The sequence below is a fragment of the Diceros bicornis genome, chromosome X (genome assembly GCF_020826845.1).
Source record: "Diceros bicornis minor isolate mBicDic1 chromosome X, mDicBic1.mat.cur, whole genome shotgun sequence".
Classification (NCBI taxonomy): domain Eukaryota; kingdom Metazoa; phylum Chordata; class Mammalia; order Perissodactyla; family Rhinocerotidae; genus Diceros; species Diceros bicornis.
Window position 1 is genome coordinate 109,515,196 of NC_080781.1, and position 11,273 is coordinate 109,526,468.

Consider the following 11,273-nt stretch of genomic DNA (forward strand, 5'->3'; position numbering starts at 1 on the left):
AGGGAAGAGTCGCAAACTCCTCCAGTCGGTGCAACCAAGCTGCACTTGACACCCCAAGAACCTGCTGCCCACCCACCACCCCCTCTGGTGTATATTTGCAACTGGCCCGAGGCTGCCCGGGGACCCCGCCTCCGCGCCCCGCTGATTGGCCGCGCTGGCCTGTTCGTCACGCTCTTTTGTCTCAGTGGGCAGAGGATAAAAGCAGCGGCGGCTGCCGTGGGAACCGTGCTGCCTCGACTCGGCTACCCCTCTCTGGGCGGCCTTGCGGAGCAGCTCCGCCCGGCAGTCCCAGGTCGCTTAGCGGCCAAAGAGGCGCCGGTCCTTTTCCCCTGCAGGGCCGCGGAGACCGGAGGAGGAATCTACGGCTGTCAACGCGGAAGTGTCAGCTACCCACCGGCCCAGCACAGGTAAAGAAAGAGGGCGCGATTGCCCGGCGCGGAGAGAGGAGGGGGAAGCCCCACCAGGACTGGGCGGCTCCCCGCTTGGGGAATCGAGAACTGCGAGGCAGAGGAAGGCGCACTCCCTTGGCCGGGCTGCGCTGAGGGAGGAGGTGGGGTTCCAGTGGATGCTGCCCAATGGGTAGGATTTGCCTGGATTGAGAGGGGGGAATTTTACCGGGTTGGGAAGAGGCGAGGGGGGAGAAATTGTAAGCTGTCTGCCTTGAACCCCCTTTGCAGGTCCTCATCTCTTCTTGGGGAAGAAAATATAGGTGTGCGTGTCCAACTCCTATTCCCTTTCTCCGTGGCAGGCCATCAACGCCGAATCCCAACTTGAATTCTGTGCGGCTGATTGCCGAGCTGGTAGGCCGACGGTTTCCCGGGGGAAATGTAACGGGGCGGGGGTCGTTTTGGCTTGTATTCAAAAGGTGGGAGAGGGGATTTTCCGCCTGGCTACAGCAGAGGCAACGGGGGGCGCGGGAGAGGGAGGGAGCGGGATGAGGCTGCTTCTGACCCTTCCCTCCCCCGCCCTGCCCTCCCCTCCGCGGCGTCGCAGTCTTGACGCTCGGAGGTCCGGGATCGGCGACCCCCGGTGGACAAAGGTCGACTGTACCTTGGAGGCGAGCTTTCTCATGGAGGCCACAGGTTGCAGAGGCTGGAAGTGAAATAAAGGCGCGCGCTTGTTCCTGAGCTCCTGTAAGAATCTGCGAAATAACGGGGGGGGGGGGGGTGGACGGACTTGGAGAAGGGGGTGTGGTAGAGACCTGAGACCGTGAGGTTAATGAGATCTTATTTATTCCCACAAAGCTGTGCCCATTGTGCTCTATTTTGAGAGCCCAATGTCAGCTCCATACACTATTACACTTAGAGTTAGAAGCAACAGTTGCCTCTTGAAGGACTGGCGGGAGGGGATGCTTGTGGCTGTAAAAGCACCCGGAGACACCGGCTGGCTCTGTGAAAATGCAATTGCCCGTCTCCAGGAGGATATTTTTAGGGCAGTGGGCAGATATAAAACGTACTGGAGGATATTCAGGAAGGGAGAGAATACGGCTGCGGCCAGTTCCCTTATTAACCCCTCCTCCCGTTTTTTTTCTTTTTTACAGTCTCTACTGAGATTGGATGAAAGCACTGACCCCCGGCACACCTGCAGATTAGGCTTTTCCAAAAAGCCTGAACATCTTGTTATATTCACATACCCAGTCATCGTCAGACATGGCCAGCATCATTGCACGCGTGGGTAATAGCCGGCAGCAGAAGGCACCCTTGCCGCCTTGGGCTCATTATATGCTGAGGTCCCTGGGAAGGAGTCTTGGTCCTTTAATGGCCAACATGGCAGAGAAGAACATGAAGTTGTTCTCTGGGAGGGTGGTGCCAGCGCAGGGGGAAGAAACCTTTGAAAACTGGCTGATCCAGGTCAACGGGGTCCTGCCAGATTGGAATATGTCTGAGGAGGAAAAGCTCAAGCGCTTGATGAAAACCCTTAGGGGCCCTGCCCGGGAGGTCATGCGTTTGCTCCAGGCGGCCAACCCCAACCTAAGTGTGGCAGATTTCTTGCGCGCCATGAAATTGGTGTTTGGGGAGTCTGAAAGCAGTGTGACTGCTCAAGGTAAATTTTTTAACACTCTGCAGGCACAAGGGGAGAAAGCCTCCCTTTATGTGATCCGTTTAGAGGTGCAGCTCCAGAATGCTATTCAGGCAGGGGTCATAGCTGAGAAAGATGCAAACCAGACTCGCCTGCAGCAGCTCCTTTTAGGGGCTGAGCTGAATGGGGACCTGCGCTTCAGGCTGAAGCATCTTCTCAGGATGTATGCAAATGAGCAGAAGCGTCTTCCTAATTTCCTGGAGTTAATCAAGATGATAAGGGAGGAAGAGGATTGGGATGACACTTTTATGAAACAGAAGCGGGCCAAGAGATCTGAGTCAATGGTGGAGAGAGCAACCAGCCCAGTGGCATTTGAGGGCTCCCCACCAATAGAGAGCGGCAGTGCTAACTGCAATGTGATAGAGATAGATGATACCCTCGATGACTCAGATGAGGATGTGATCCTAGTGGAGTCTCAGGACCCTCCACTTTCACTCTTGAGTTCTCCTCCCCCCAGATGCAGGGCCAGACCTCAGGATCCAGTGCTAGTCATTGATTCCCCCAACAGTTCCCGGGCTCAATCTCCTTCTACCAGTGGTGGGTCTGGGTCCAAGAATGATGGTCCTGGGGATATGCGTAGAGCCAGAAAGCGAAAATTCACAATCCGCTGTTCATATTGTGGCGAGGAGGGCCACTCAAAGGAAACCTGTGACAATGAGAGCAACAAGGCCCAGGTGTTTGAGAATCTGATCATCACCCTGCAGGAGCTGACACATACAGAGGAGGAGGGGTCAAGAGAGGCCCCTGGCGAACCCGATGATCCTTCTGAGCCACAGTGAGGAGCTAGCCTCCAGCCTTAAATGAACCCTAACCCATATTCAGAGTCCAGCAATGGGAAAACTGGGGGGGGGGGTGCTTCTAATTGCATGAATTAATCCACAAAGGTGCTGTCTTTTGGGGTGGAGGAGAAAAGTCTTGGATACCAGCACAGTGGAGGGAGATGGGCTGACCTCTGTCCTTTCTCTTCACCCCTCCTCCCCCGCTGCCTAAGAGTCTTTTTTCTGTGTGCCCATTTCCTTGATGGCTTTATTCTCATTGTGAAAGTGATACAATTCATTGTTAAATATTCCAACAATAAAGAAAAGTACAAAAGTACAAACCTTCCACCCTTATAGAACCACTGTCAACCCTTTGATGAATGTTCTTCTAGATATTTCCCTATACCTATGTACCCAGATAGATATATGTATAGATAAAAGTGATCAAATATAAGTGCTGTTCTATAGTCTGTATTTTTTCACCAAACAATATATGTTGTGGGCTGCTTCTGTGTCAATAAATATATATCAGCATCTATTTTAATGTCTCCGTGGTATTATTTTTAGGAAAAGGTAAAGGAAAAAGGAATAAGAGAAATATAGTAAAAAGCTATAAAGGGGTGGGTTGTACTCCAAGGTGGGGTTTTTATCAACCTCATTTTGCAGATGAAGAAAAGGGAAGCAGAAGTGGGCTGAAATATTCCCTAAAGGTAAACGGACAGAGCCCCTTACTACAACTGACTTGTCCCTTAGGTCATAGAGCCCACCTATGGCACCTACTCGTTGACAGCGTCCCGATGCTTTCTTCTCTAATGTATCCAGAGGAGTCTGATGGCTGGGGAGTCTGGTGCTGAGGTAATAGGCCACAATGGGGAATCCTGGGGCTCCATTCCTAGTCGCTTTGATGAGCAGCAGCTCTCCCCTCCTCTGGGTGGATTTCTTAGATTGCTGCTGCTGCTGCTGTTTCTAGACACATCCTGGTCACAACCAGTAATCTTTCCTGTGGGCTGACACGGCCGTCTCCCCACTCCCCAGATAAGGAAAGGAGAGAGCAGCTACTGAGGAAAGCCCAGCACCAGGAGGCTCAGCTCCTGATAGCTCAGGGGCCTCCCTCTGTAAGCCCTGAAGCCACATGCTAAAGGACACAGGCAGCCCGAGGACTCCAAGCCAACCCCACCCCAACCCAAGAATTGAGACTAGCTGCGGAGGGATGAAAAGCAATCTAGTTGCCAGGACACGTGAAAGAACGCAGGGATCAGAAAGCCAGGAAGCCCTACACATCACTTTAGCAGAGCGGGGGGGTGTTCATGGGGGAGGAAGAGGAGAGAGGGACCTTCCCAGGAACCTACCCTGTCCCCTCTCCTGACCTCACATTAGAGGGTGATAAAAGAGGACACGTGTGACATCAGACCCCTAGGGTCCCTATGTTTCTTGTAGATGCATAAGTCCCTATCTCTAAGCAGGACGTGGCTTGGGGTGTGGGGATGATTGCACTTAAGGCCGGGGGTGGAAAGTGAAATTAATGTGCAGACCTGAGGACCTGAGGGAGTCTGTCATGCGGGACACAGGGACTCCACAGAGCTGAGAGGACAGAGTATGCAGCAATGGGAGATGGTGTGTCAGGGGAGAAGCACTGAGCTGTGTGGGTAAGGGGAGAGCGGATGAGGGCACGATGACCAGGGAGACTCACATAAAGACTGACAGGGACAAGAAGCCTGGTAGGAATCGCAGATTCCAGGGGATCATACGGAACTCTGGGCTGTGTTGCACCAGGAATGGCACAGGTTGAGAGGCCCACGGAGAGACATTGGAGTTCTAATGATGGGCACTTGATGGGCCGCTCAGTAGGGACAAAGGGGTGCAGGCTGAGGCCCTGAGGGAGGGGCAGAAGCCAGGCACTGCAAGAAACCAGTTCAGCTTTCCCTGGGCTGCCATGTCTGGAACCTGCCTTGAAGTGCTTCTCTTTCCAGAAACAGCCCCTCGGCTCCTCCCTGGCTTCTTGCTCCTGCTCCATCCATGACCCCACAATCTGACTTTACAACCCCACCAGCCACACTCCTCTCTTGGTGAAGGGGGATGGAGCCTCAGCCATCACCCCCTCTCCCACCCCCCGTATTCCAGGTTTGACTTAAGCCTCAGCCTCCTTGACCCTCATGGCCAGAAGGAGACTGGGAGGGCCCCTCTGCCTCAGACCCTTTAGCTGAGAACTGGCCAGGAGCAAAGACTCGAGAGGGCCACTCTCTGCATCCCTCTGGGGCACCTCTGGGACCCTGGTAGCCACCTCCATCTCTCCAGAGCCAAAGGGGATCCCTCCCCCACCCCCAGGCAAGAGGCAGTCCCACTTAGGCCCCCAAAGCTAAGGGGCCCCCAATGCTCCTCAGCTCTCATAGGTTTTAACCCTTAATTCCTCTCTACTCCTCCCTAAATCTACCCTTGGGAGGTATCTATCTCCCCCATCTAGTTCAGATTACAATATCATTCCATTTCCTGTCATCTTTTCTCAGTTTTACTCTATAAACACTTGTTGAATATTTGCCAAAACACAGTTTATGCTGCCATAATTTCTTTCTGGCACCAGGTAGGATAGAAAGATAACAAGAAAAATAAATTCTGTCCATTCCACTACCTTCCTTTTCACCAGCATTAGCCTGGGGGTTCAGTACAGACCACTGCCCTGAAAACCTGTTCTGTAATTCATTCACTTTTTCTTCCCCCCTCCTATCCTCTTTTGTGTAAAATTAAGATTGTCTAAATTTTTACTTCACCAACTTGATGTTAACCTGACATTTCTTTTTTATTTCACTTTGTGTGATACAGGCTTTTCTTTTACTCAAGTAACATGTATTTTCCCTAATTAGAAAACATGGAACTGATACCTGGGCATTCCAATCAGACTAACGGGTTAGCCTAAAAAAGGCTTCATTTAAAACTATGGGCTTATTTTCTTCCTTTCTGCCTTCATTCTCATTGGTCGCTAAGATATGAAAATTGTTCTTTTGTCTCGTCGGAACTGGCCTCTGGGTGCCCTTTTGCATTATATCTCCCTCCTTCCTAGCATTCTTTTCCCTTGGTTTCCATGACACCCCTCTCTCATGGTTCCCCTCTCCAGGAGCTTTTTGGTGCCCACTTCTCAGCCTCCTTTGCTGCATCTTCTTCCTCTTCTTGATTCTTCCATAATAGTAATAAAAATCATTACAACTGTGATTTATTAAGAGCTTATTGTATGCCAGGCATCGTGTGCCAAGTCCTTGAAATGCATTAATCCTCATATCAACCCCATAAGATAGGCATTGCTATCAGCACATATTTCAGATGTGGAAACAGGCTGGCAAGTTAAGAAACTTGCCTAGGGTCATGCAGCTAGTTAGTGGTGAAGCCAGAAGTCAGACTGCAGAGTGAGAAGCCTACGCTTCTCACATGTCTTAGCTCTCATGTTCACAGAACCCTATGATGTAGGTGTTATTATATGCATATGATGTATGAGGAAACTGAGGTTTGTAAATTCAGGATAAGACCCGCCTTTTCCAAGTGTGCCCTGTGTATGAGTGATTGGCACAGGGCTGGTCCCTCGTGGGCTCACCAAAAATGATAGCTACTATTACTCTGCTAGAATACATTACTCTGCTACAGAAGGGAGGATGGGGAAAAATTAAATGCTGTCCATGTCACGCAGTGTTTATTTCATGTTAATCTGACGATGTGACAGTCTGGCTCCAGGAGCTACACCAAGCCTGGCCACTGAAGGCTCAGCAGTGGATTCAGAAATGTCTGAGAGTTTAACGATGATGGGATGACAAGGGAATACTTACCAAATGCTGAGGTGGATTTCTCCTAGTTTTGTGTGTCCCTAGGAAATGTTTCCTTCCCCCACATGCCAGAAGCACCCGTATCCTTTCAGGTAGCTCAAGACCAGCCAAGTCTTCTCCCATTCCCCCAAGCAACAGATAAGAGCTAGGGGTGTGGGGAACTGACTTCAGAGGGACGTGGAGACTCCCCAGTGTGTGGTGGGAAGGAGACCTGACTGAGGTCTGAGGAGTCCTTACAATCCAGGTAACTCTGAAATTCTGTCACTACCAGGGATCTCAGGGACAGGATAAAAGGAGGCAGAGAGAGTGGGGCTGGATCTCATGCCTCATCCTGACAGGACGTATGGATCTCCAGCTGCAGCAACTCATCTCAGACCAGAACTCACAATGTATTATGGCCTCTCACAACTGCTCGCTCAGATATGTACTAGATTCACCATCCCCATTTTACAGACCAGGATATGGAGGCACATGGGGTTATAGTAACTTGCCTAAGATTAGGCAGCTAGTAAGGGTTGGAGCTGGAATTGAACGTCAGATCTGCCCTTCAGAGCCCGAAGTCTTTACCCTTGTGCTGGAAAGTCATTCCTAAGGTAGTGGGTACAAAATATCTGATCATTCTACTGGCTGTATCCTGAGTACAGATTTCTGAATTGTCATATTCATGCCCTAAAGTCTGCACAGTAGGAAGGCCTCGGTCTCATTTCTTTTACTGAAGAAGACAGAAAAAATTGTCAGTTTAGGAAACTTCCTTCTCAGAGCCTGAAACCATCTTCTCCTCATATTTATTTTTATATCCAATTTCTGGGATAAGATACTAAAAATAAACTGTTGGTAAGGATGTGGGCAAAGAGTCTCTCTCCCACACTGCTGGTAGGACTGAGAATTGACAGATTCTTTCCGGAAAGCCAACTGGAAAATGTATGAAAGGTTGAAATATGAAAACCCCTGAATCCAGCAGTATAAATTCCTAAAATTGATGCTAAGAAAACTGAACAAGTGTAAACATTTTTATGAACAAAGATGTTTACCCTACCTTTTTTTTTTTTTGTAATAGTGGAAACTGGAAACAACTTCAAGGACCATGAGTAAGGTTTGGTTGAATAAATTAGCCTCCACACTTGGAATGGAATGCTATGCATTTAAAACTCTGGGTGTGCCTTCAGATCATTGAGCCTAACTGGACAAATGAAGTGTGGCCCTTCTAGAAAAGGGCTTAAAAGATCACCAGTCCACCAGGTCATCTGTATTATCTTTGACTCTCAACATGCTTTTCCATCAGCCTGGTCCTCCCCTTCCCCTGGCAAAACCCTTGTCAAACTTCTAGTATCATCCGCCCTGGCACTCCCTTGGGCCAGCTTTCTCTGACTCCACTAAAGGTCATTCCTTGCATCTTAGGTAGTACTTATCATTTTGTGGTAATTGCTTGTATAATTATCTGTCTTCTCTACTAGCCCTATATCCCCCGTGCCAGCACAGTGTTGTTTGGATATCTTATCACAGAATCCAGGCACACTCCCACCTCACGTGTTTATACTGGCTGTTGTTACTGTTCCTCCAGATGGCCCTGTGCCTTGACCCCTCATTGTGTTCAAGTATTTGCTCAAATGGCACCTTCTCAGTGAGGCTGGCCCTGAACAGCCCATTTAAAACTGCACACCTAGGGCCGGCCCCGTGGCTTAGCGGTTAAGTGCGCGCGCTCTGCTGCTGGCGGCCCGGGTCCGGATCCCGGGTGCGCACCGACACACCGCTTCTCTGGCCATGCTGAGGCCGCGTCCCACATACAGCAACTAGAAGAATGTGCAGCTATGACACACAACTATCTACTGGGGCTTTGGGGGGAATAAATAAATAAAATCTTTAAAACTGCACACCTAGCCACCAGCACTCCCATTCTCCTTTCCCTGCTCTATTTTTCCATCACATGCCTCTCTTCTACCATACTACATAATTGACTGATTTATGATATGAATTGTTTATTCCTATCTCTTCCCACTAGAATATAAACTCAACAAGGGCAGACATTTTAGTCTGCTTAGTTCACTGGTGCATCCCCAGCTCCTAGAACACTGCGTGGAACATAAGCTGACTCTCAATAAATGTTAGTGGCTGGAATGAATGAAGTCCCTGGCACACAATAGTCACTCAGCAAATAGCAGCCTTTATTACTGCTGCTATCCCAGGACAGATGCTGCTGGAGAGGAGATAGTCAATGAGAGAACAGTTCACGCTGCTGAACTGCCCTCCACCTAGTTGATGAGATCAGAAACCTGGGAGACATTCTAGATCAATCGCTTGCTTCTCACTCTCCCAGGTTGTCAGTTATTATTTAGACCATTCGCTCTTAGCACGGCAGAAAGTGCGAGATGGGTTTCTTTGTAGCTTCATCCATGTCATATCATCAGACCTTAGGTTTCGGTCTTTCAAATTTCCAGTAACTCCATGTGCATTTGTAAATATTAAAAACAACTGCCCTGTAAAATGTGAATGTTTCAGGTAGTGTTTGCTATTTTCCTTCCATTAAAGAATAATCGAGAGTAATAATAATAAATATTATTTTCAGTTGCTATGTGTTGAATGTGTCAATAATATAGTAAGAATTATTAACCCCATTTTAGAGGACATAAGTGAGTCTCAGTAAGAGATAGTAACAGGACTAAGGTTATACAGCCAGTAAACAGATAGTAAGTCTGGCACCAAAGCCTGGGAACTTTTCATCATATATTGCAAGTAAAAGTATTGATATAGCTGAGAAAAGCCATATCATAGTGGAAGATCAGTTATTGGGGCAGGGATAATAGGCAGATATGAATATATGACCAGTTTTCTGTTCATCAAACACAGGTTAAAGCTGTTGAGAATTTCTAAGTAAAAGAACTTAAATTTTATTGGAGGGAACATGATGGAGGTTGATTTTAAATATTCTGGATGGACCAAGATCTAATTTAGCTCAGGAAAACATAATTGAAAATAGAATCTCTTTAGTATCATTGATATTGGAAACTCAAGAAATGACACATAAACTTTTTCCTTCTCTGTCTGCCAGACTGTTGTAATACTATGTTACTCATTAAATAATTTTAGAGTTGTTATAAAAGTAGAATATTTAGAATGCCACAAAACTATGTAAAATATTTTATATGGTTACAGCCATAAAAGGACACAGAAAGAAAAAATAAACCATAGGTAAACACTGAACATTTTGGCAGATTTCTTTTAAATCTTTTTTTCCTACTGTGTATGTGAGTGTACATATATGTACAATTCACTTTACTGAGGTTATACTCTCTATGGAGTTTTACATATGACATGGTTATAAGTTGATTTTGTTCTTTTTCTATTAATAAATGTAATAATTTAAAGAGTAGAAAATAAAGATTATTTGGCAAAAAAGGGAGTAAGGGGGGTAAAGCCTGAGCAAATATAAAAACATACCCGCCCCCCAAAAAACCTATAATAAATAAACACTGTGTTGCTAATGGCTGACAAATACTGATCATTCATTATAGTATGATTATTTTCATAGAAAAAGCAAAAGAATTGGTGGAAACATATCTGAAAATAAAATAATGAGGAACATTATTATAAAATCTGAAAGACTTAGGAAAAGAAAATGATAAAACTCCTTTGAGCGCACTATTAGGAGATTTAAATGAAAGGAGAGAATTTAAGATTAGCTGGAGGGTGGTGGGCGTGGTAGCTGAGGTGGAGAGAAAGATATCATCATAAAATCACCCAGGCCACAGCGACATCACAGGTTGACCTCACAATTACAATACAGGGACCCTTTGCTTCACTAGGCTTACCATTATGTGCAGTAGCTCATTGGGAATAAAACAAGTGTGGTGAGAGCCATGGCAGCGGTGAGCCAGGGGACAGCTGGAACATAGTGCTATAATCCGAGGAGTCAGGAATGGCTTCTCATAGAGGGTGATGCGTGGGCCATAGGACTAGAATCCTTAGCAACTGGGAGCTCAAAGAAAGGGATCAGAGCTTCAACCAATGTGAAACCTACATACCTCACCATTGCTGTCAGAAAGCCCCAAGTAGGAGGTTCAAGAGGCCTCTGAGGAGCACACTGTTTCCACGTTGAAGGTCTTGAGCTGTGGTGATGAAGTCTCAGCCTCCACTGGATCTCTGTGGAGTCTTCAAAATTGTCAAATGCTGGCTCCTCCAATATCACCAACACACCTGTTGATATGACAAACCTGAATTTATTGCTTATCTCAATAAGGAGAACCCCACTTCAAAATGATTTGGCAGTGTTTTAGAGAGGAAAGGAAAGGTGAGAATTTATTGAGACATGAATGCTTAAGGCAGAAGGTCTTTCAATGTGGGCACTTGATTAGGATTGGGTAAGGATCATGATACCAATAGTCCAGGATTGGTGGAAGCAGCAAGGGGAAGATTCTGAGGAAAGAGATTCAAAGAATTTTAGGGTGCAAACTGTTGATGTTTTCCATTAAAGAGTTGATGGGTCTTTGGGGAAGTTCTTTTTTTTTTTTGTGAGGAGGACTAACCCTGAGCTAACATCTGATGCCAATCCTCACCTTTTTTCTTGAGGAAGATGGGTCCTGAGCTAACAACCGTGGCCATCTTCCTCCACTTTATATGGGACGCCGCCACAGCA

The 11,273-nt window shown here is 47.2% G+C and overlaps 1 protein-coding gene across 2 annotated transcripts; it reads left to right on the plus strand.

The window, feature by feature from the left end:
• Nucleotides 1–238: 238 nt before the first annotated feature.
• On the plus strand, nucleotides 239–3,375 carry ZCCHC12 (zinc finger CCHC-type containing 12). Of its 2 annotated transcripts, XM_058535288.1 has the most exons (4): nucleotides 239–407; nucleotides 749–800; nucleotides 994–1,133; nucleotides 1,541–3,375. In XM_058535288.1, the coding sequence occupies exon 4, from the start codon at nucleotides 1,650–1,652 to the stop codon at nucleotides 2,856–2,858; it is 1,209 nt and encodes a 402-aa protein (XP_058391271.1). In that variant the 5' UTR covers nucleotides 239–407; nucleotides 749–800; nucleotides 994–1,133; nucleotides 1,541–1,649; the 3' UTR covers nucleotides 2,859–3,375. The 2 variants fall into 2 exon arrangements, with proteins under 2 accessions (XP_058391271.1, XP_058391272.1); XM_058535289.1 differs by lacking the exons at nucleotides 239–407; nucleotides 749–800 and adding an exon at nucleotides 818–865.
• The last annotated feature ends 7,898 nt before the right edge of the window (nucleotides 3,376–11,273 follow it).

Excerpts from the sequence above, each read along its gene's own strand:
- ZCCHC12 (XM_058535288.1), top strand. The coding sequence starts at position 1,650 with ATGGCCAGCATCATTGCACGCGTGGGTAATAGCCGGCAGCAGAAGGCA.